Source organism: Ailuropoda melanoleuca, chromosome 4, assembly GCF_002007445.2.
Source record: "Ailuropoda melanoleuca isolate Jingjing chromosome 4, ASM200744v2, whole genome shotgun sequence".
NCBI lineage: Eukaryota > Metazoa > Chordata > Mammalia > Carnivora > Ursidae > Ailuropoda > Ailuropoda melanoleuca.
The window spans coordinates 58,124,909-58,150,071 of record NC_048221.1 but is presented as its reverse complement, the minus strand read 5'-3'; the positions used below and the strand labels follow the sequence as shown (position 1 = coordinate 58,150,071).

The 25,163-nt window shown below is 38.1% G+C and overlaps 1 protein-coding gene across 1 annotated transcript in view; it reads right to left on the bottom strand.

Annotated features, from left to right (window-relative positions):
* Nucleotides 1-25,110, bottom strand: part of SEPTIN10 (septin 10) — a 61,408-nt gene extending 36,298 nt beyond the window's left edge. Inside the window, exons 1-2 of the mRNA XM_034658903.1 lie at nucleotides 24,925-25,110; nucleotides 3,004-3,072 (exon numbers count right to left, since the gene is read on the bottom strand). Coding sequence (XP_034514794.1) covers nucleotides 3,004-3,072; nucleotides 24,925-24,951 — 96 coding nt within the window. The 5' untranslated portion in view covers nucleotides 24,952-25,110. The remainder of the gene's footprint in view (nucleotides 1-3,003; nucleotides 3,073-24,924) is intronic.
* Nucleotides 25,111-25,163: the final 53 nt, after the last annotated feature.

Sequence of the window (25,163 nt, the reverse complement as noted above, 5' to 3'; positions counted from 1 at the left end):
TTTAACTGATTTAAATTTAAATAGCCACATGTGGCTAGGGGCTACCATACTGGACAATGAATGTCTAAACATTTCTTTAAAAGAAGGAAATCGTCAGGTTGGATAAAAGAGCAAGACTCAACTCTATGCTGTCAATACAGTAACTGACGATCTGGTTGTAAAATCTATATGGAAATGTAGGCAATAAAGAACAACTACAACAATTATGCAAAAGAACAAAGTTGAAGGACTTAAACTACCTAATCATAAAGCTACAAATCACCAGAAGTGAGGTGTTGTGACAATCGAATTATTTATCTATCTGTCTGCTTCATCAAAATTAAAAACTTGTGATCAAGGAATAGGTAAATCACAGACTGAAAGAAAATACTATATATTTGACATATATACATGACAAAGCACTTATATTCGGAATACATGAATTCAAATGATTTAATAACAATTCATTTTTTAAACAAATGGGTAAAGACTCAGATAGAACTTCACAGGTAAGAAAATAGCCAATGAGCAAAAGAAAGTGCGCTCAACAGTTTTCAGGGAAATGTGAATTAAAACTGTAGTAAGATACCACTGAACACCAACAAAATGGCTAAAATTTAAAAGGCTGATAATGTCAAGTATTAGAGATTATAGAGTGGAACTCTGCTTAATTTGCTGGTGTGAAAGCAAGATGATACAGACACTTTGGGTAACAGGTGGGAAGTTTCTTATAAAGTTAAATATACGTTACTATAGAACCAAAAAACTCTACCTGTAGGTACCCAATATAAATAAAAATACACATGAATGTTCTTGGCAGCTTTAGTCCAAATAATCAAAAACTAGAAACACAAATATCCAACAATTGGTCAATGGAGAAATAAAATGTAGTGCATCCATACAATGGAATACTAAACTACTGATATATGCCACCATATGGGTAAGTCTCAAAAACTAAGTGATTTATTTACTGTGATTTGACTAAAAAAATAAAAGCTTATTTTTTCATATATTCTCACATATATGAATATGGATAAAAATCTTTCAAAGGGTAGTGATAGAGTATCGAGAGTGGTTATTACCAGGGAATGGACGTGGAGGTTGAGGGAGTGGTCTGGGAGGCAGAGATGAGAAGATTCACTTTTTACTGTATATGGTGGGTAAAATTCTAACATGGACCCCAATTCATGGCCCCTGGTATACCCACACCTTCTATTTTTTTTTTTTTGATCAAACACTCATCTAGGTGCTACAATGAAGGGATTTTGTAGATGTAATTAAGGTCAGAAATCAGTTAATCTGAGAAAGGGAGATTATCGTGGGTGGGCCTGACCTAATCAGGCGAGCCCTTAAAAAGACTGTGAGGTTCCAGGTGAAAGAGATTTGAAACCTGAAGGGGATTTGATATTTGGGTTTGCCCCTCTTGTATGGATGACAGAGAGCTATATGGCAAGGACATAAGAATGTTCTCTATGAGCTGATAGCAACCAGCCAGCAAGAAACTGAATCCTGCCAACAGCCTGAAAGAATTTGGAAGAGGAACCTCAGATAAGAGCCCAGCCAGCCAACATCCCGAGTGAGACCCTGAGCAGAGAAGCCAGCTGTGCTGGCCTGGCTTTCTAACCTACAATGAGCTAATAAATAGGTATTATTTTAAGAAGCTAAATTCATGGCAATTTGTTATGGGGCAACAGTTTGTTCTCTTTTCTACCCTTTGAATCTCTTTTAGTCACGTAAGTATGTTGTCTTTATTATTAAGAAAGAGAAAGAGGAAACCCTGTGCTTCCCAGTCATGAAAGTATTCAAGAACATTAGAGTGATACTTGTTAGAGCTTCTACCTGATAAGCACACGCTCATCAGATAAAAGTTGAACTACATGACCCACAGAATCCCTTCCAGTTCTAAAGCTATAAGGTTTTAGAGTCATGTTAAAAGAAGCTTTTAAAAAATGTGGTAGTGGTCCCCATAATTTAATGAAGAAGGGGGCCAGAGAAAATGAGGATTAAGCAATGACCACTCAGTGAATAAGTCACTCAAGTATTACTAGTGGCTGTGACAGTAGTTTCAGCAGAGCAATGTGTTAGAAAGCAGATAAAAAGTAAATCCAAAGGTCTGCAAGGTGATAGAGATAGGGCAGACTCTTGTACCAAAGAGAGAAAAAAAGATAAAGAGGACGGTAGTTTGGTGGTCAAACTACAATTTGTCAAAACCATGGGGTCTTTAGCATATGTGAAGGAAGAAGGGAAAACAAGAAGAGGCTTAATGGGTACAGAACTAAGAAAATCATTTAATCTTACTGAATTACCCATGCTTGTATTGGTGATTTTCATTTTGGGGTTTTTTTAAAGATTTTATTTATTTTTTTTCGAGAGAGAGAGGGAGAGAGAGAGAACACAAGCAGGGGGAGAAGCAGAGGGAGAGAGAGAAACAGGCTCTCCGCTGCGCAGGAAGCCCAATGCAGGGCTCAATCTCAGGACCCTGGGATCATGTCCCGAGCCAAAGGCAGATACTTAACCTGTATTTGCGATTTTCTATTTAAAGAATCATCAATTCACCTTTCACCAAGTTAAAATTTACCCCTCTTTTTAAATACAAATTTTAATATGAATTACCAAAACACATCCCTTCTATGCAGGCACACTTAGAAGAACCTTTAAGCGCTGATCTCGTACTCAGGAAGGCATCTGACAGGGCCATCCAGCAACTTCCTACACTTTTGTCATTAAAGGAGTTCTCTCCATCCACCAAGTTCTGCAAGTATGCTCGGCAAAAGCAGTGTTAGCCTTCCTACCGAATGCTGTGGAAGCAGTTAGAGTTTTAATTTCCTTCATGTCCCAAAAGAAAGAGACACTGAAAACACTCAACAACTATTCAATCCATTATTGACTTTTTAGTTTCAATCAACATAAAAGTTAATTTATATTCAAGGTACAAACAAAAGTCTGTCAGGTCTCTGAGTAGTTATTTTGAAACCCTAGAGGCGTGCAGAGTACAATATGGATCTATTTAAAAGATATACTCACTTTCTGTTCATCATCAGATACTTGTGAGGACAGACAAGTTGTTTTTGTTGGCATGTGAGACTGAAAGAGCTGAAAAAGAAAAAAAATCAAAACAGGTATTACTCCAAAACACCTTATATCTACCTGTTAAAAAGGAATTCTAATATTATCATTATCACCAAGTTTTGACTTACCATCTATACAGCTGACTCATGCTTAAAACCATGGTTTTCTTGCTAGTTAAATATATGCAAAAGTAAATAATATGTAATATTCAACATATAATATACATCAACATATTTACCCAAATATATAAAAATACTGTAAAACAGTAAATTCCCATTTACATCCAGAAGACAAAAAAGATTACTTTTATTTATAAGACTTTACAGTAGAACAAGAAAAGACCCTGGACAGCCAAAGGAATGTTGAAAAAGAAAACCGAAGCTAGAGGCATCACAGTTCCAGACTTCAAGCTGTATTACAAAGCTGTAATCATCAAGACAGTATGGTACTGGCATAAAAACAGACACATACATCAATAGAACACAACAGAGAACCCAGAAATGGACCCTCAACTCTGTAGTCAACTAATCTTTGAGAAGGCAGGAAAGAATATCCAATGGATAAAAGGCAGTCTCTTCAACGAATGGTATTGGGAAAATTGGACCATGACATGCAAAAGAATGAAAATGGACCACTTTCTTACACAAAAATAAAATCAAAATATAAATATAAATCAAAACCACCTGACAGGTGTGAAATACCACCTCACAACTGTCAGAATGGCTAAAATGAACCAGATGTTGGTGAGATGAAGAGAAAGGCGAACCCTCTTACACAGCTGGTGGGAATGCAAACTGGTATAGCCACTATGGAAAACAGTATGGAGATTCCTCAAAAAGCTACAAATAGAGCTACCCTACAACCCAGCAATTACATTACTAGATATTTATCCAAAGGATACAAACATAGTGATTTGAAGGGGCACATTTGAAGGACCCAATGTTTATGGCAGCAATGTCCACAGTAGTCAAACTACGGAAAGAGCCCAGATGTCCATCAAAAGATGAATGGATAAAGAATATATATACATATGGGTGTGTGTGTGTGTATGTGTATGGACATGGATGGAACTAGAGGGTATTATGTTAACTGAAATAAGTCAATCAGAGAAAGACAATTATATGATTTCATTCATACGTGGAATTTAAGAAACAAAACAGAGGGGCGCCTGGGTGGCACAGCGGTTAAGCGTCTGCCTTCGGCTCAGGGCGTGATCCCGGCGTTATGGGATCGAGCCCCCACATCAGGCTCCTCTGCTATGAGCCTGCTTCTTCCTCTCCCACTCCCCCTGCTTGTGTTCCCTCTCTCGCTGGCTATCTCTATCTCTGTTGAATAAATAAATAAAATCTTTAAAAAAAAAAAAAAAGAAAGAAAGAAACAAAACAGAGGAGCATGGAGGAGGGAGGGAAAAATAAAACAAGACATAATCAGAGAGGGTGACAAACCATAAGAGACTCTTAACCATAGGAAACAAACTGAAGGTTGATGGAGGGGAGGATGGGGTAACTGCATGATGGTCTTTAAGGAGAACCACTTGATGGAATGAGCATTGGGTGTTACAGGCAACCGATGAATCACTAAATTCTACCTGTGAAACCAGTAATAAACTGTATGTTAACCGAACTGAATTTAAATAAAAAATTTTTTAATGAAAGACTTTACAGGATTAAAAAAGGAAAATAAGTTGGGGTGCCTGGGTGGCTCAGTCGCTAAGCGTCTGCCTTCGGCTCAGGGCGTGATCCTGGCGTTGTGGGATCGAGCCCCACATCAGGCTCCTACGCTGAGAGCCTGCTTCTTCCTCTCCCACTCCCCCTGCTTGTGTTCCCTCTCTCTCTGGCTGTCTCTCTGTCAAATAAATAAATAAAATCTTAAAAAAAAAAAAGGGGAAATAAGCTATTTCACTAAAAAAATATTCTAGGAGCCAATAAGATACTCAAAATTAGATATATTCCACAGTAGCATGCCAGGGTAAATACAAATGTTAATGATCCAATTTCAGTATAGTTAGGAAAACAGGTATTTAAAAATATGAACAAGTCCCTTAGTTATCCAATTAAAATAGAAATAATTATCATTTATAGGATTCCTGTTATATGCCAATCATTATATAGCTCATTAAGTACATTTTCTTAAGCACATTTCTTATTCTCTGAGCTATACATATTCTCATTCCCACAGGCTACATGAGAAAATTAGGATTCTGAAAGGTTAAATAATGTACCCTAAATCATAAAAGCTAGTAAGCTGTAGACACGGGTCTGATCTGCCTGCAAAGCTGATGTTCCATCCACTACTTTCCCAAGCTATAAACCAAACAAATATTCGCTGTTTGCAACAGTGAGGAACGGGGGAAGAGAAGTACAAGGGAAGTGGGAATTTCAAAGCGATGCTGCCGCAAAAACTGCTATCCTACTATTGAGTGCAGCGTAAGATACTAAGCAAATGTGGCATTTTTTAAAAAGTAACATTCATATGGATGTAGTAAGAAAAATATAAGCAGTGCCAGTAAGTAAACAGTGCAAAATAAGTTCCTCTCCTACCCTTGATTTACTAGTACCTCAGCAGACCTATGTATCCCTCCAGAGACAGACCACGCGTGTATGAGCAAATGTGAATATGCAGGTGTCTTTATTTATAAAAATGGTAGTGGCCTATTGCTCTGCATTGTGGTGCTTCCCCTTAATCTCTCTTGGAGATGTTCCACTGCTCTGCAGATCTACTTCATTCCTTCAGTAGTACAGTATTCTGTTTTATATATAACAATATATAATGGATCCACAATCTATGTGGATCTCTGTCTTTACTTAAGCAGTCCCTAGTCTTTAATTACAATAAACTATGCTTTGACCACACGTATGATGAAAGGGAGAACCTTACCACTGCAGCAAGAGAATAATGTTTTTGGCACCTTAAAGTGCCCCCTCCACCATACACACACACACACACACACACACTGGGATTGTGAATGCAATCTAACAGATACACAGATATGTATCATGACTGGATTTTATAGAATGCTAACAACAATCTCCCTCTGTACATTCTGGGTAATATAAGCTATTGAAGCTGGCCTTGTGACTTAATCACTATATATACAGTGTTTCCAAATCCTGAGTACCTAACTGAACACATAGTTTCAACATGAAATGGCTCTTGTCAGTTGGAAGATGTCCTTATATAAAGCACACAGCAAAAGTTCTGTGATGAACACTTAGGTACTGGCTGTATTTTCACAATTTAAAAAAGTGAAAAATACACAGGCACATCAAATTGGCTTAAGGTTTTGTTTTTTGTTTTTAAGTATATATACTTCATCAAGCTCCCTTGCCCCCCATCATTGTGTGACATGTAGGCAGTAGCTCATGTCCCTCTCCTATGCCAGAACAGAAAAGTGAAAGCAAAGGGAAAAGAGCAGTGGTAGTTATGGAGATGTGGAGAAAGGGATCATTAAAGGCCAGAGCAGTTTTCAGAGAAGACAATGATATTTCAATGAGTCAGGAAAAGTGGCATATATAGCGAGAGAGAAGGTGGCATTTAGGGTAGAAAAAAAATCCCTGAGTACCAGAGGGAGGTAGAATTAAGTATCTGGAGAAAGAAAATAGTGAATATAAGAGTTTGGGGGGTGGGGGGGAAGTTCATTGGTCTCCTGCTGAATGAATAAGGTTATAAATGAGGTTAAGAAACTGATTAGGGACAACAGATGAGTAGCGGATTGAGGAATTTTAAAGTGTCCACCTCAAGAGTCTGACTTGTTGGTAAAGGCAAAGAAGTACCACAGAAAATAACTGTTTGGGGGCCCTGTTCAGAGGCTTGCCTTAGATAAACTGAGTAAGACAGCAGAACATTCCACGCCCAGTGCTACCTCCTGATATCAAAAAATTATGGTAAGAAAAATAGCTTTACAGTTTTAATATAATGACTAGCATATTTTTGTTAAATACTTGCTTAGTAAGCAATTTGGTTGATAAGTAAAATTTGCTTAGGAAACCAGGATAGGTTTTGTATTAGTTCATCATTAAATTTTTACTAATAAAACCTAGGTTATATTTCTGTCATTTATATAAGTTAATTTCAAAGATCTGCTTTTGATTGTTCATTTCCTGTGTTTCTGAATACCTGCCAAAAAAAGTCTATTTAATATCTCTGTGGATAAATGTTTTGATCAGGAAGTATGAATGAGTCACATAGAAGTATTAAAAATAGTTGTTTTTAATTTTTCCAGTGCCACTACCTGACTAGTTGAATTTCCAAAACAAGTTTTAGAATAAAGTTTTTAACAAATTAACAAGACATTATTGAACATAAAATAACAAGGGGACAAGAGCTGACCAAGTCCCTCTAGTGGCAAACCCTAAATTAAAAAAAAAAAAATGCAAGTGGAATTTCAGTCTGCAACATCAATGATCACTTACTATGTGTAAATCATTGTGCTGGGTACTGGGGTCTCAGGAGGAGTAAGACAGAGCCCTAGATCTTAAGAACTTACCTCACAGAAATACAATGTCATTGATCAATCTCATTCCAAAGAAGACTAACAAAATCACCGCCTACACTTGATTATTCAGTTTGCTTTCTCTATAGTTTTTACTTTATTTTATATACATATACACAAACACATATATATTTAAATCTACACACAAACTACCTAGAGGGGAAAAAACATACAGTACCTTTAACTCCTGCCAAAGTCTAACACACTTTTTTAAAGTTGTAATATATGAATCATAGAAATGTAATGAATCATAGAAAAAAGTGCCATAACATTTTGGGGTAGCTGGAGGAAGAGATGGACACTCTACTTTCTTCAAAATTTCAGTTTGGGGAGTATGGGCAATACAACAGAGGTGGCACACAATTTGTTCTGGGGTCCTTTGGGAGACATATAGATGACTTTTTTCCTATCAGCCAATTATGGAGAAACATTTGGTGATTCCTTCAAAACAGGACCTCAGATAACAAGTTTCCTTATTTGTAAACATTCTTGAAACTACCCCTCTCTCTAGGTGTAACAGAGCCTTAGAGGAACAGAAATGTGACTTGGCTTTCCCACAGTTTCACTTTAACTTTACTGTCCCACAATTTTTTTCTTTACAAAATTAATCCAAAAATAGAACCAAAGTTTTCAAATTGTTCCCTGGTGTTTCCTGGAGTTCTTTAGGAGAAAGGGAAAAAAAAGTAAGAGAGAATGGAAAGCAGAGAGCAGTCAAAATAATTACCTGGGTCTATTTTATGGGTTTCAAGAGGACAGAGTTCTTGGGCTTAAAATAATACTTTGAAAGATTTCACAAACTCATTATTTAAATGAGTTATTAACTCTTCAGATTAAGGAAACTTTTAAAATAAACGTTAAGAGTGCTGTTCTAAACTTTTCATAAAAACAAGTAATAACATTACCTGATTCTAGAAGTGGATGCTAATTACAACCCAGGGAAAAAAAGAAACAATTCAACTGAAACCAGTAAGACTGGATGGTGTAAGGCAAAGCAACACAGCAGCCTCCTGTGAGATCCTGCCTGGATCTCCCCCAGGCGGTCTCAGTTTAGAGCAGCCTGGGGTAGTCAAAGTCCCATCAAAATACCACCTCAATGTTACCATCATCTCCAATAAATATAAAAATTAGAGGATAACTACAAAGTCTAATATTCGGCCGCAGAAGATCAAGACATCTTGACAGTGGTTCATGTAATGAAGAGTTAGGCGTATCGAGCTTAACAAAAGCTTGCAGTAATGGAAGGCTGCTTAAAATAATAAATGCAATTTATTTTGAAATTACTTTCCTCCCTTTAATTAGAAATGGGAGTATTTTATGTTTATTATAGGAAAAAATACCATTTCTAATTGTGTTAATTTTTTTAGTAACACTGCAATGAACATCCCTTTTGTGGTACACTACTTGGATCTCTCTTCTAGCAAGAATTTGCCCTTTGATTACAAAGAATGCAGCTGGCTGACAGCCTCCAGCTGTGGAGAGTTCAAGATCTGCATGGTATTCTACCAGAGACCGTTTCTCCTTGGCAGCCCCTAGCCCAGGACAGAGCACAGTGAGGGTGTCAGGGCCTGCCTCCTTCTGTGCTAGGTGGGCAGCCCTGTCAGTCAGAGAGCTCTCTACCGGGTTGGCCCAGACTCTGCCAGACCTGCATGGCCTCTGAGGCTCTCTCCACCATGTTCTAGCTTCCCAGCTTCTTTCCTTTCACAGCTGTCTGCAACTGCATCAGAGTGTAAAGGCTTTTCCTTTCCAGTCCTGCGTCCTCCCACTTTCTCTTTCACAGGCATTACCTCCGCTCCCTACCTCTTACCCCAAATCTACCTCTAACACTCCTAACTTCAGCATCTGCTTTCTGGAGGATCCAAAGGGACAGACTGTATTAGCATCAATCATTTCGTACATTTGATAATTTCCTCATGATAAATTCCTAGAATATAATTACTGGTCAAAGGTACAAACATATTCCCAAACTGCCCCTCAGAAAGGCTATACCGACTCACATTTCCAAAGTGAGTATGTTCAAAAAAAAACCCCAAAAACCAAAAAATAAAATTTGTATGTTCATTTCTTTATGTAGTCATCAATACAGGGTACTAACACTTTTTAAGTGTCAATTTGATAGGAAACACTGACATCTTAATTTGATGTCCAGTATCTTGAAGATTTTTTTCAGCATATTTTCATAAATCATTAGTTCATGTTTTCCCCCACTGCCCATCGGGGTATGGCTTTTTTGCTCCTCTTATTAACAAAAGCTGTTGGATATAACTCTGTGCTTGTCATGTCTATTACAAATATCTTTTCCTGATCTGTCACTGACTTTTTCAATTTTCATAAAGCCTAATCTATCAGTCATTTCCTTTGTGGTTTCTTCCTTAAATGTAAAGATTAAAAAATCTTTTCACACCCTAAGGTTTAAAAAAAATGCACCTAAATTTTTTCCAAGTTCTTTTAAAAAACATAAGTTTTTAAGCTTTCTAAAAATTACTTCCTAGCACTGTGTGAGTCAAGGCAATCTGACTTTTTCCCAACATCCTTAGCCTACTGATCCATCAAGGGACAGCAAAGTATATTCAAACATCCATAGTCTGTTTTAGGGAAACGAATCCCCAAGGGAAAAATTAGAACGCATGAATGGCCTAGCGAGGCCAATCTGACACAGTGAGGAGAAATTACTGAAGGACTGGGGGGAGCTGGTTCAAACAGTGACACAGTCAGCAACTGGGCCAACAGTAGAGGCAATTCCTGCACTAAGTGGGAAGAAAAACTAATCATCTTCTAGGGTCTCTTTCAACTTAATTTTATGACTGTATACCTATGAGCAAGCAATGAGGAAAAAAAGTATGTGATGTGTTGGAGAATGAAGAATGAGTCATGGAAACTACACGCTCAGACAAGGGGAAGTAAGGAAAGGCACAACAAAACTGCTAGTTGATGTGAAAAGACTTCTCAAAGCTTACTTAAATGAAAAGTAAACAGCTTGAATTCCTGGGAGAGGGAGTATGTTCCATGCAGACTGGGTAATAAAAAACCCAATCAAATTTTAAAAGTCACTTATTTACCCAGGAAAAGCATATGAGAAAAGGAGCTGAAGAAGGGGGAAGGCAGAAGAAACTCACTAAAAAGATTTAAAATTGTCAAGGAATATCTGAGGAAAGAAAAATACTGAGGAATCAGTATGAAGACTATCAACACACAACTGCTTTTTATTTGTTCCACAAACATACACAAAACCTACTAAACGGGCTTCCACTTTCAGGACAGAATAACAAACCCCATGCGCTGAGGACCAAAAGTCAGTCAAATATCCCTGCAATTTACATTTTAGTACAGTGAGAAAACAGTCTTTCAACTTACGGACAGGACACAACAGTAGCTCAGGGTATAATGAACCCTGCATGGTCAGAGAAGACACTACCAAGAAAAGGCTTGAGCAAAGACTTGAAGGAGAAATACAAATATTCCTAGCAAATGGGAAAAGAAAGTAGAGGAAGTGATGTGTGCAAAACATGCAAGTATACTTGGAATGGCTGGAAAACAGCAGTAAGCTCATTATCATTTAAGCCTAAGGAGGCTTAAGGTTAAGTGCAAGGAGGACAGAAAAGGTGAGCCTGGACAAGGCAATAGGGGGCTGGACGTCCACTGTGCCTTAGAGTGAAGCCCTGCCCTCCTTCAAGTGTCTTGACCTAAGGTAATTTGGTAGATATTACTGTGAGGCAGGAAAGAAGATGAGATAAATCAGCACAGGTGTGATGCAATTTTGGAAATACTGAATTGAGGTTCCCATGGGCACTCTGGATCCCTCATGGAGTCTAATCACCCAAATCTTTAGTCAAGTATATAATTAATCTAGGGTAATTTTTACATGATTATTAAAAACACAGTGGTAATTCCCATTTCTCTTGAAGTTTCCACTGATTCTCTAAGACTGGAATTCATCCATATTGGTAATTCTTCTACATTTTAGAGCACCGAAAACTTAGCCTAACTTACTTAGCCAGTCAGGCTTACTTTTCAGACTAAAGATAGTTAATGCTATATTACTACTAATAGGCTGCAGTTTAGAAGGTAGTTTTACATTTTTATAAGTCAGAAAAAAATGTTTAAAAAAAAAAAGGAAAAAGTTGCATATCTATATTGAAATAATGACTATGGGGAATGTTATTACAAAAATTGGAAGCAATAATTATGAAAATTAAGAGAAATGATATGATGTGATATTAAGTGGCAAAATAAGAATTTAAGACTGACACTGACACCATGGTTACATGGTTATTTACGCATATGAACGAGCATATACAGAGTCTGATTCTTGGAGGCAAAAGAATAAATATTACCTTTTTTCTTGATATCCATTAATATTATAACATGTGAATTTAACAAAGACTAAAAGAAAAAAGAAGTATTTTTCAAATATCTATAAAAATGAATTTATTCAAGAGGTATGTATTGAGTGACTACTATGTTCCAGGAACTGTCCTAGGTACAGCAGATGTATAACTTAACAAAACAGAAAAAAGTCCTGGCCATCAGGAAGCTTCCATTAGTTAGGGGAAGACAGGCATAAAACATACGCTATGATAATAGGTTCCGTACTACAAGGGGCATCCATTAATAACAGTAAGCCTTGAAACAAAGCTCCCACAAATCCCCTCTGGGAAAAGTTTGGTCACATGTAAAATTGGTAAAATATTACTATATTCTGACTAAATTAACAAATACATAAGGAAGGCTTAATCCATTGAAGCTAAGAAAAGCAGCGGGCAGAACTCTCTAGGGAACTGTGGAACAAGACACAAGCAATAAATAAGTGAAAAATTTTATTATTCCTCTTTCATCTACATTGACAAAGAGGAATATCACCCTGCAATGATGCCCTGTTCCCTCTGCAGGGCAATCCTCTTGCCGCAGGCCATACTCTCCTTTGCTACCATGGCCTCTTTAAGGCCCTACAGGATTTGACCACCATCTATCTATCTCTCTAGCTTCATCTTGTTCTTGATGCCCCCACTTTGGGCATGTTTTCAGACATGCCAAAGCTCCACCCCACCACAGGCAGGTCCTTTGCAACAGTCACTCCCTCTGCCTGGATACCCTTTCCATTCTCGGTCCCATACAAAAGTTCCTCCTTTCACGGAGCTTAGTGAAGAGGAGGCAGTTAAAGAAGAAAGCTGAGTGTGGTCAATGTTATGAAAGGAAGAGAGTGATGTGATCCAGGGCAGTCAAAGGGCTAGTGGGGGGAGGGGCAGATTTCCAACAAGGTGCAAATACAATTCAATGGAGAAAGGAGAGTCTTTTTAAAAAATGGTGCTGGAACAATTAGACTCCCATATGCAAAAAAGAAAAAAAAAAAGGAAACTTGTACCATATACAAAAATTAACTCAAAACAGATTGTAGACCTAAAACTCTGTGGCCTTAGGTTAGACAAAAATTTCTTAGCTACAACACCAAAAGTGTGATCCATCAAGAAAAAATGATTATTGAACCTAACAAACTAAAAACTTTTGCTCTTCAAAACAAACTGTCAGGAGAATGAAAACACAAGACACATACTTTGACAACACATTTGTAAGTCATTTATCTCAAAAAGGACTTATATGAGAAATACATATATATTTAAAACTTGTACAACTAAATAATTACACAATAACTTAATTTAAAAAATGGGAAAAGTTTTGAACAGACACTTCACCAAGAATATAGGGATGGCAAATAAGCACATGACAAGATGCTCAACATCATCAGTCATTAAGTAAAGCCAAATAAATCACGAGATTATCACTACACACCTATCAAAATGACTTTTAAAAAACTGACACAGTAAAGATGCAGAGCCACAAGGGCTCTCAGTCATTGGTGGGAATACAAATTGGTACAAAAATTTTGGAAAACAGTTTGACAGTTTCTTAAATTAAATAAACACTTACCATTCCACTCAGCAATCTTACTCTGAGATAACCCAGGTGAAATGAAAAATTATATTCACATAAAAACCTGTATGTGAATGTAGCCAGTAACTTCATTCAAAACTGGAAACAGCCCAAATGTTCCTCAAATGGAGAAAGAATGAACAAACTCAATTGTGACACATCCATACAATAGAATAACCCTCAGCAATAAAAAGGAACATGCAACAACAGGGACAACTCTCAAAAGTATTACATTCAGTGAAAGAAGCCAGCTCAAAAGCTATGGTAATTCCATACATAGAACACTGGTAAAGACAAAACGAAATAGGGGCAGAAAACTGATCAGTGACTGTGAGAGATCAGGAGGAAGACTACAAAAAAGCACAGAGGAATAGGGGGTTGGACAGTGATAGAGCAGTTCTATATCTCTGATTGTGGCTGTGGTTACACAACTGTGTGTGTTCATCAAAACTCATGGAGCTTTATACTAAAAAAGGGTAAATTTCACTACACACATATTATACCTCAACAAAAAACTTAATTCATGAAAATATAAGAAAATTTTCTAACTAAACATAAGTAATCAATACATGTGAAAGCAGTAGCTAACAAAAACTTAGAACATCTGAGGATAAACTAAGTAATTAAGACTAACATCTGTAAGCAGCAATAAAAAAAGTAAATATACACCAAAATAAGCAAATGCAAAAGGAGATTAAAATATTCTCTCCAACTGTTCAAATGACAATTGAGCAGTAGGTTCTTTTGGCTCTCAGAGTTATGTCGAAATTGTAAATTATATTTCTTTTCTATGCAACAGAATTTCTGTTACTATATGACAAGCGGCCTATCTTCTCCCAAAACAGAGAGCCCCAGAAATGATCTCAATGGTCCATGTCACAGTACGGAAGAGTTAACATGACATCAGTATAAACATATGGCTTAAGAAAGGCTGTTAGAATTAACTGCTTATGGTGGCAACAGATGCAAACTGCTGGAGCACAAAGTAACTGCCAAAGCCCCATATGAGGGCCTGGGATGAGGAGGTACAATGACAACATGAACAAAACAAGATTTCTCTGGGGGCGCCTGGGTGGCTCAGTCAGTTGGGCATCTGCCTTTGGCTCAGGTCATGATCCTGGAGTCCTGGGATCTAGCCCTGCATCGGGCTCCCTGCTCAGCAGGGAGTCTGCTTCTCCCTCTGCCCCCCGGCTCGTGTTCTCTCTCGCTCTCTCCCTTTGCCTCTCTCTCAAGTGAATAAATAAAATCTTCAAAAAACAGAACAGGATATCTCAGCAAAATCTGAGAAAGGTAACCCTCATCCCCCCAAAATGGAATAACGGTACTGAGCTCCTAGGGTTAGGATGATAAATGTGATAATATACCAATGTACTTGTCACAGTGAAGGCACTTTAGCATTTGGTAGCATTCCATTATCCCAGTGGATATACTCAAAGCAGCAAAGGAGAAATCCATATAAAAACGTATCTTGAGAGGCACCTGGGTGGCGCAGTTGGTTAAGCATCTGACTCTTGGTCTCCGCTCAGGTCATTATCTCAGCGTCATGGGATCCAGGCCCAAGCCCAATCGGGCTCTGCACTCAGCACGGAGTCTGCTTGAGATCCTATCTCCCTCTGCCCCTCTTGCTCATGCTCTCTCTCTCTCTCTCTCAAATAAATAAATAAATCTTTAGGAAAAAAATTTTAAAATGTATCTTGAATATTTTAATGTTTGCAAAGATCTTTAGAGATTACTGGACCGCTAAAGGGAGTAAAAGTATGTCCAAAGAAGTTGAAAGTAATAGCTAAAGTTCTCTTTAGTTTTTTACAACTGTACCTAAAAAAATTTAAAGGGAAGTTTTTCGTGATTAGTAAATACAATTAAAAGGCATCTCATGTTATTTTAAGATCGGGTATACAGACTGAGTCTGAGATACTGAATCTTCTTCCTACCTAAAATATCCAGCCAGTTCTTCTAATCTATGGCCATCTCTTCCTTTAATAGTTATTCAATATTGAACTTTTGCAAAGTCTTCCCTATATACATTAAAACTAGTATAAATCATAATCTCACAAATAGGTTGTATTTTCCAAAAGTTCATTTTAGTAATAAGCTTCTTAAATTTAGAATAAAGTTTCCATAGAAACAATATTATAAATGGAATTCAGGTCCTGAGTAGGTTCACAAATGCCTTATTTATCTACCTATGATATACAAACAACTTACAGTCTGAGGCAAAGTTTTCAAATCCAGCAGCTAACTAAGAAGAAAGCATATTCGTTGCCCTCTTTCTAGAAAGACCAACTCTAGATCATGCATTTGTAATGGAGCTATTACCTAACCCACAGAAAGGTAATGGAAACCAGTCCAGGGGGCATGAAAAACCACAAAATCAATGGTTTTTAGCCCTCCTAGGCTCAACCTACTTGAAAGAATTATTCTTTGGTATTAAATTCCTCTTATCGGGGAGAACTTAAAAGTTATTCAATTAATTACGTTAATTAATTTTAAAAGATTAATTAAATCCCTTATTAACTAAACTTGATTTAATTTTTCTCCTTAAGGGGCAAAAATGAAAATAAAAGGTTGAGAAATACTACTCTAGGTAAACCTTGAGACAGGCCATGTTCGCCGTTTTGTCTTTTCCCACCGTGCTTTTGCAGCGCTCTCCCATGCTGTCCTGCCCACTCCAGTCTCTTCCCCCAGTCTGGCCCTGAATTGAAACTGCCCACCTGTATTCACTCCTAATGGATTCCTTTTCTGGATTCCCGAGACCTCACTAGGGGTTAGGAAAGCGACCCACTACTTTCTAGAGCTAGCTATACTTTCACAAGAGAAGAAAAGACTAATTTTTAATGAGTGGATTTCATGCAGTATAAATGGGAAAATGCTGAAGATCATACCGGAGGTGGGGGATAATTCAATGTCTTTGTTTTTGAAGCCCTGACTCATTGCTCTGCAGACTGAGCAGTAAAAGCTACGGATTTGTCAAAGAGGACAATTTTTCATTCACGTATATAGGACTACCCTAGTTAGCAACGCCTGTTAAAAACAAAGCTCCTTTATAACAGACATCTTTTTATTTTCAAAAATCATTCGAGCGATTCTGGCTTAATCCACAGCTCAAAGTAATGTTCCAGCTAAACAGTATACATACAACTAGGCAAAATATTGCTGTGCACAACTTATATTTGTCTATGAATAAAACAGCATACAGATGACTCACAAAATATCTTTCTACACATACCAGGCTAACCAGAACAATAGGACTCCCTGCTGTCTCTGTAAGCATAGCCCACACAGAGAGCAGGATAAACTTGAACTGGGTCTAAAGAGGAGAGGGGAAAGGAGATCAGAGATGTCTGACAATTCTCCCATCTTCTCTTTGGTAAACCCTTTGGTAATGTGACACCAGGCTGCCCAAAACCAGCTTGAAGGGGCTGAGACTCCCATCATACCTGGCAAGGACCTGCAGGGCTGGGTCATCCTCCTGGTCTCACCCCACATCCAAATCTCAAACACAACTGTCTCTTCTCCTTTCCCCTAACCAAAGCCCCTTCTTCTTCCTATGTATATATTACTTTGTTCAACATACAGTATCATTTTAGTTTATATTTCAATTTATTACTCTGGTCTGACATCCCAGCAAATAACCCAGGCCTCCTATACAATTTCTACTTCTGATCATAAGGATTTTGGAACACAACTTTTGTTAACTAAATGATTACCACGCAATCTCTACTATACTGCTGTATACTTTTCTATCTGTCAGTTATCTCAGGCCTAAATATCAGGGTATGTAGGGTTCTCTAAATGGAAAAGGATTTGGGACAGCCTTAAATGGAGTATGGCTGAGAGGATATATATTTATTCCTCTCCCCTAACAGAGGCTCTATAGCCTTAGGTCTCTCCTATTCTTATCAGAGAAACTACTTTCTGTCACTTGAGTCTCCCAGGATCTTCCCTTATAACAGAAAGAAGGACTGAAATTCTAAAGCCTGGGGTCATTCTCCTCAGTTTATATCTCCCCAAGGGTGAATTTCAAATCTTTCCCACACTGTTTGACTTTACCTTCCTTTCTAGTATCAATACCCAGTTCACTTTTTAAAATTTTCCCCGACAACTTATTTATTCTACAATTTAAAACTGTCTAGTGTCTGAAAAAACAGACTGAAAAGAAATCTGAAAATTCTAAAACTCCCAATGTAGCCAATTCGCAGTTACTGAGAGAATATGGTAACCCTGTTTCTCCAAACACAAGTTCTAAAGGGATCATGGTATTTAGAAAGATCACTGGCACTGCTGCAGAATATCCAGGACTCAAGACTTTTCTAACTAGGTAAAATTGTAAATCACACACCTTCATTTGTCTATGATAACAAGGTTTGTAGGTAGCCAAAGGGAAACCTGCACATTTGATGTGACATCATTTAAGCAAAACAAACAAGAAAAAGGGGGGTGCCAAAATATAAGTCTGAACAACTTTAAGATTGGCAAACAAAATTCACCTTCAAAATGTCATGTCCTGAAACAAGCTGTTTCAGCTAACTCTTCAGTGAAAAATCTCAAGACTTGCTGGGAAATACAGAGAAAGCAGTTAATTTCAAATTGTAACTGCCAAAGACAAAATTTCAAAGATGGGAAGAATATTGGAGCAAAATACGCATATTGACTAAAAGTCTAAGTGCTATATCCCAATCTACAAAATCATATTTATTTAAACGGTATTTAAAATGAGTTTTTAATCTTTTATTTATGTTATTGAGACTATAAGAAATGTGATTCCTATTTCTGTGATCTTCAAATCAGTAGCAGATACAAATCTTATAAGGCGTTAAATAAATTTTTTTTTTAAGATTTTTTATTTATTTGACAGAGAGACACAGCGAGAGAGGGAACACAAGCAGGGGGAGTGGGAGAGGGAGAAGCAGGCCTCCTGCTGAGCAGGAAGCCCGATGTGGGGCTCAATCTCAGGACCCTGGGATCATGACTTGAGCCGAAGGCAGACACTTAACGACTGAGCCACCCAGGCGCCCAATAAATTTTTGAAATAAAGCATCATTGATATGAGAAGAAAGTGTAAAAATCAAAGTTCTTACTGAGAGAGCTCTGAAAATCAGGTATGTTGTATTAGGAGTACTTAAAATCTTAAGCAGAGAAAATTAGATTTAATACGGTTAAAAATGGGGGTTGATACATATTCCCGAAAGAGAAAATCTATTCTGTAGTAAAATGTAAAATTTTTAAAGCACTGCTCTCCCACACACTAAAATACATACATACATACATACATACCAATACAAATAGGTAGTCTGGGACTATGTTAGAATCAAAACCAGTCTGGGAATGCCTAAAAGGTATGACATTATCTGTGTCCAGCCTGGTGGAAGGTGGAGTTTCATAAAAGCATAAATGCAGACCAAGAAATATCTCCTGGCTGCCTGTAAGAATTTATAATTTATGCATTTAACATTCAACAAGAATAAAACAATTCAAGGTGAATTTATTTTCCACATAAAGAATAAGCAACATCTGTCCTCAACAATATATAATCATGGCTATGAAGGATACAAAGAATATTACAGGTTGCTCTTCCTGAAGACAGATCATTTAATACAGGAGAAAAATGCAAGGCTCATTAAAACTTAATTGATGCAAAAAGTTAAGTATCAACACAAAACATAAGTTAGGAGGTATTACAAGGTAGCATATGACTAAGTGGCAAATGAGCAGTACAACAGATTGTCAAGGATTAGGATTCTCTGGGAAAGCTTCAGAGAAGGCGGGACAGGAACCTGGTCTTTCATTATCCTATAATGATTATAGGATCTGGATCAGTGGGAAAGAAGGACGTCTCTCCAGGTGGAGAAATGGAAACACAACAAGGCACTGAGGTGGTAATTCCAGGACATGGAAGTAAAGAATTAAGAATCACAACTTTGAAATAGAAACTAAAAAAAAGAGGAAAGCCTATAAGATACAAATATTATCTTCACTGAAGGATAACTAAAAAAGAAACATAAAAGAGTTCAGAAACATTACAGCTGAAAGAGGAATTCAAAATGCAGATAAGAGTTGGAGAAAATTCAGACACCATTTAGAAGTTTTGGGAAGGATAATCTGGAAAAGCAGGAAATTCTAAGTGCTTTTCTCAGGAGACAGGAAAAGATAGTCAACATTATTTCAAGATCTACTACTGCAGTCAGCAATAAATAACTATACAGTCAAGACCTCTTGAATCATAACACTTATGCAATTACTAATAAGGGACATGCAGGAGACAGTAGCAGAAACAATACGGGCAAGAGCAAATCTCACCATCACCAGCTGTAATTCCTTGAGCAAAATATGAAACTTCCCTGAGACTTGATGTTCTCCTCTCTTAAAAAAAAAAGTCTGAAAACCTGAGTATCAAGTGAGATTTAACATAGCTCTTTAAAAAATAAAGGCAGAATGAAAATGAAAATACAACATACCTAAATTTGTGGGACACAGCTAAAGCCATGCTGTGAGGGAAATTCACACCACCAAGTCCATATATATATTAGAAAGGAGGAAAAGTCTCAAATCAGGGATCTAAGGTCTACCCTCAAAAACTTAGAAAAAGAAGAGCAAAATAAACCGAGAACAAGCAAAAAAAAAAAAAAAAAAAAGGAAAAAAAGGTAAGATCAGAAATAAGTTATATTTAAAATAGGAAAACAATAGAGAAAAAAATCAATTAACTATAAAGCTGGTTCTTTGAAAAGATAGATGAAATTGACAAACTTCTAAGCAAGATGGACCAAGAAAGGCAGAAGACACAAATTAACCCTATCAGAAATGTTACCAGGAACATCATTACAGACCCTGAAGACATCAAAATGATAATAAAGGGAATATTATGAACAACTCTATACACATAAATTTGACAACTTGGAAGGAATGGTCACCAAATCACCCATTACCACAATTCCCCCAATAAGAAATAATATTAACAGCCACATAACTACTAAGGATTAATTAAGTCTGTAATTCTAAAACTCTAAAAAAGAAACCTCCAGGCCCAGATGGTTTCACTGAAGAAGGCTACCAAACATTTAAAGAAGAATTAACACCACCAATTCTACACAATCTCTTCTAGAAAAAGAAAAGAAGGGAACACTTCCCAATTAATTTTATAAAGCCATTATTACTCTGACACCAGACCAAGACAATATAAAAACCTACAGTCCAATATCCCTCATGAATTGAAAGAACATCTACAAAAAATCTACATCTGTGATAAAAGACTGCTTTCCCCCCAACATCAAAACAAAGCAAGGGCATCTATTCTTACCACTCTTATTCAAATGATGCTACAAGTCCTAAGCAGCACAAATAAGGCAGCAAGAAATGGCAAACAGAAAGAAAGAAATAAAACGGTCTTTATATGTAAGTGACACAATATTCTATGAAGACCATCCCAAGGAATCTACTAGGAAACCCAACTCCAAGAATAAATTAATTCAGCAAGGTCAAAGGACACAAGATAAACACAAAAATCAACTGTATTTCTATATGTTAACAATGAATATGTGCATGATAAAATTAAAAATACAATTTACAATTGCTTAAAAAAATGAAATGGGTGTAAATCCAACATGCAAGACTTGTATGCTGAAAACTACATAATGCTGATGAAAGACATGAAAGAAAATGTAAAGAAGTGGGGAGAGATATCATGTCTATAAATTGGAAGACTCAACATACTAGAGATTTTAATTCTCCCTAAATTGATATACAGATTTAATGTAATCCCTATCAAAATCCTAGCAAAATTCTTTGTAGATACAGACAAGACTACTCTAAAATTTATAATGAAAGGCAAAGGTACTATAAGAACCAAAATAATTTTTGAAAAAAGAAGAATAGGGACGCCTGGGTGGCTCAGTCAGTTAAGCATCTGCCTTCAGCTCAGATCATGATCCCAGGGTCCTGGGACGGAGCCCCGTGTTGGGCTCCCTGCACGGAGCCTGCTTCTTCTTCTCCCTGCCTGTGCTCTCTCTCGCTATCTCTGTGTCTCTCTCTTTCAAATAAATAAATAAATAATCTTTAAAAAAGAAAAAAAAAAAAAGAAGAATAAAGTGAGAGGTATCAGTCCACTCTATTTCAAGACTTATATAGCTACAAGAATCAAGACTGTGTGCTAATTAGGACCCAGAAATAGATCCACACAAGTATACTCAACTGTTTTTTGACAAAGTGCAAAAGCAATTCAATAGAGGACAGATAACATTTTTAACAAATGGTGTTGGAGCATCCATAAGCCAAAAAAGGTGACTTGATCTAAGTCTTACACCTTATACACAAATTAACTCAAAACATGTCATGGGCTTGGGGCTCCTGGGTGGCTCAGTCAGTTAAGAGTCCAACTCTTGATTTCAGCTCACGTCATGATCTTAGGGTCAGGAGATGGAGCCCTAGAGGGGGCTCCACCCTCGAGTCGGCTTGAGATTCTCTCTTTCCTTTCCCTCTGCCCCTCCCTCTGTTCACACTCTAAAATAATTAAATAAAATCTTTTTTGAAAAATGGGTCATGGGCTTAAATGTAAAATAGTAAACTATAAAACTTCTAGGAAAAAAATGAGAAAATGTTCGGGATCCAGGGTTAGGCAAAGAGTTCTAAGGCTTCACACCAAAAGTATAATCCATTGGAGGAAAAATTGTTAAAACAGATTTTATCAAAATTCAAAACTTTTGTTCTGCAAAAGAGCCTTTTAATAGGACAAGAAAAAAAACACAACAGACTGAGAAAAAAACATCTGCAAACTACATATCAGGAAAGGACTGGCATCAGACGTATTTTTAAAGAAGGAAATAAAACCCTCTAAAATCAACAGTAAAAAAATCCAATTAGCAAATGCTAAAGAAATGAAGAGACATGTGTTGTGAGGAGCACTAGGTGTTATATACAACTAATGAACTGTTGACCTCGACATCAAAAACTAATGACATGTTGGCCAACTGAACATAACAAAGAAAAAAAAAGAAATGAAGAGACATTTCACTGAAGAGAATATGCAGATGACAAATAAGCCCATGAAAAGATGCTAAACAACGTTAACCATTAGGGAAATGCAAATTAAAATCACTTACCTGTCATATATACACATATATCTATCAAAATGTCTAAATAAAAATAGAAATACTAAGTGCTAATGAGGATACGGGGAGACTGACCCCACATACATTGCTGGTGGGAATGTAAAATAGTGCAGAAACTCTGGAAAACAATTTTAACAGTTTCTCATCAAAATTAAACATGCAGGACACCTGGGTGGCTCAATCGGTTAGGCGTCTGCCTTCAGCTCAGGTCATGATTTGATGGAGTCCCGCACTGGGCTCCTTGCTCAGTGGGGAGCCTGCTTCCCCCTCTGTCTGCTGCTCCCCCTGCTCTCTCTTTGTCCGTCTGACAAATAAATAAATAAAATCTTTAAAAACAAAACAAAACAAAAACAATAAAACTAAACATGCAACTGCCATGTGAACCAGCAACTATACTCCTGGGCATTTATTCCAGAGAAATGAAGATTTCTGTTACATGACATGTTACTGTACTGGAATGTTGATAGTAACATTATTCCTAGTAGCCAACAATGGAAACAACCAGGTCTTCAAACAAAGTGTAGTACATCCATACCATGGAATACTACTCAGCAATTAAAAGGAGCAAACTAATGATACATGCAACCAGCTGGGTGAAATTTCCAGATTATTTTGCTCTGTGAAAAAAATCCAATCCCAAAAAGTTCCATACTATGTGATTCTGTTATGTAACAGTCTTGAAATGAGAAAATTATAGAACTGAAAAACAGATTAGTGGTTGTCAGGGGCTAAGGAGGAAGTGGGAGAAATGTATATAAATGGACAACCTGAGGGTCCTGGGATGATGGAAAGTTCTCTATCTTCACAGTATCAATGGCAATGTCCTGGTTGTAGTATGGTACTACGGTTTTATAAGATGTAATTATTGAAGAAAACTGGATAAAGGGTACAGGGGATCTCTGTTATTTACCAACTGCACGACTACATCTGAATCCTCGATTACCTCAAAATAAAAAGTTTAATTAGAAAGGTAGTATTATTGAAAAAAGTACAGCAATTGACAAGAAATCCAACACCAGTTAAAGGAAGTGCTCTCTTTAGCCCGTTTGATTCGGAAGATTACTCTGAATCACAGTTTATAAAACACATTATCCTCACCTACATATGCACACCAAGCAACTGTAACACAATTCAGACAAAAACTGAGATTTCTCTAAACACGTGATGAAAGTGGAAAGAGACCTGGGCTGTATCAGGTATGTCGAAAAATCCTTATCCAGGCTCTATCAAAGAAATTGGCTGTATAACTTCCACACATCTCCTTACCTCTATGGCTACAATTCAAACTCTGTTCCTACTATCTAAACTAATTTAGGAGATTGCTTAGACCAGTAGTTCCAAAAAGTTTTGGTCTCAGGCCCCCAAAGAGCTTTCACCTACCTGGATTAAAACCATTAATATTTACAGTATCAGTAATTAAAAGAGAATTTTTTTAAAAAGAGAAGTACACACATTAGCCCTCAGAATGGTGAGGTCATTCCACCTCATGTAGTCTCTGGAAAACTCAATGTATACTCAGGAAGAGGGTGAAAAGGGCAAATAATTGCTTGGTATTGTTATGAAAATAATTGTGACCACACTTTAAGAAACACTGGCTTACTATCAAATGAGGTAAATATTTAAGTGATTTTAAAAGTGTAAAACATTGAACAAATCATTGAACAAAACATACATTCTTTTAACGTTCAAGGGTGCCAAGGCAAAAAAAACCAAAAAAACAAAAAACTCAAATCCTCATGGAGGACAACTTGGACAAGCGCACAACTGGTAAAAAGAGGGAGCTTCTTGAAGTCCAAGGAAGCTGGGCTCCAGTGAGTACAGTAAGAGAAGCGAGTACAACCGTAAAATACTACACTATTTTATTAATCTGCTCTGTGCGTCCAAAACCGTTATAAAAATAATGGACCCACAATCACGGTTTCAGATTTAACTTCTGGCGAGACAAGGGAGCAGGGCAAAAACTTCCAGCCACTCCAGCACCGCACTCTCAGCGAGCTGTGGGGGTCCGCCCTGGGCCCCGCTTCTGGGGGCAAGGGACGGCCCCGCCAGGCGTCTCCCGCGCTGCAGCAGGAGAAAGAGAAGCCCTCCTCCCCACCCCGGTGGGACCAGCCGGCCGCGGGAGCCCGGGGAGCACCAGGCAAGTGGGCAGGAGGGGCCGAAGAGGGGCGCGGCTCACAATCCCCGCCTGAACTGGACGCGGCCGGGCCTGGGCTGCGGGCCCCGAGCCCCGAGCCCCAGGCGGAGGAAATTGCGCTGGGATCCCGGGAACGGCGGGGCGGGGGTCCTGGGAGTCGGGTCCCGGGAGAGGGGGAAGCGCTGGGCAGCGGAGGGGGCGTGAGGGGTCGACCGGGACTCACCAGGTGCCGCCCCACCTCAGAGGTCATGGTTCCGAGCGAGTGCTGAGCGAAGGCGGCGGTCCCGGTGAAGGGGGGATCTCAGCCCCGGCCCCGAGCCGAGCGTCCCGACCACGAAGGGAGCAGAGGGGGGCCGGGAAGGGTGGAACGCGCTGGGCGAGGGCCGGAGGCGGGTGTAACGGGCGGGGCCAGCCTCCGCCGGGGCGTGGGGGGGGTGGTAGCGTTGGGGGGGTTGTCCGGGG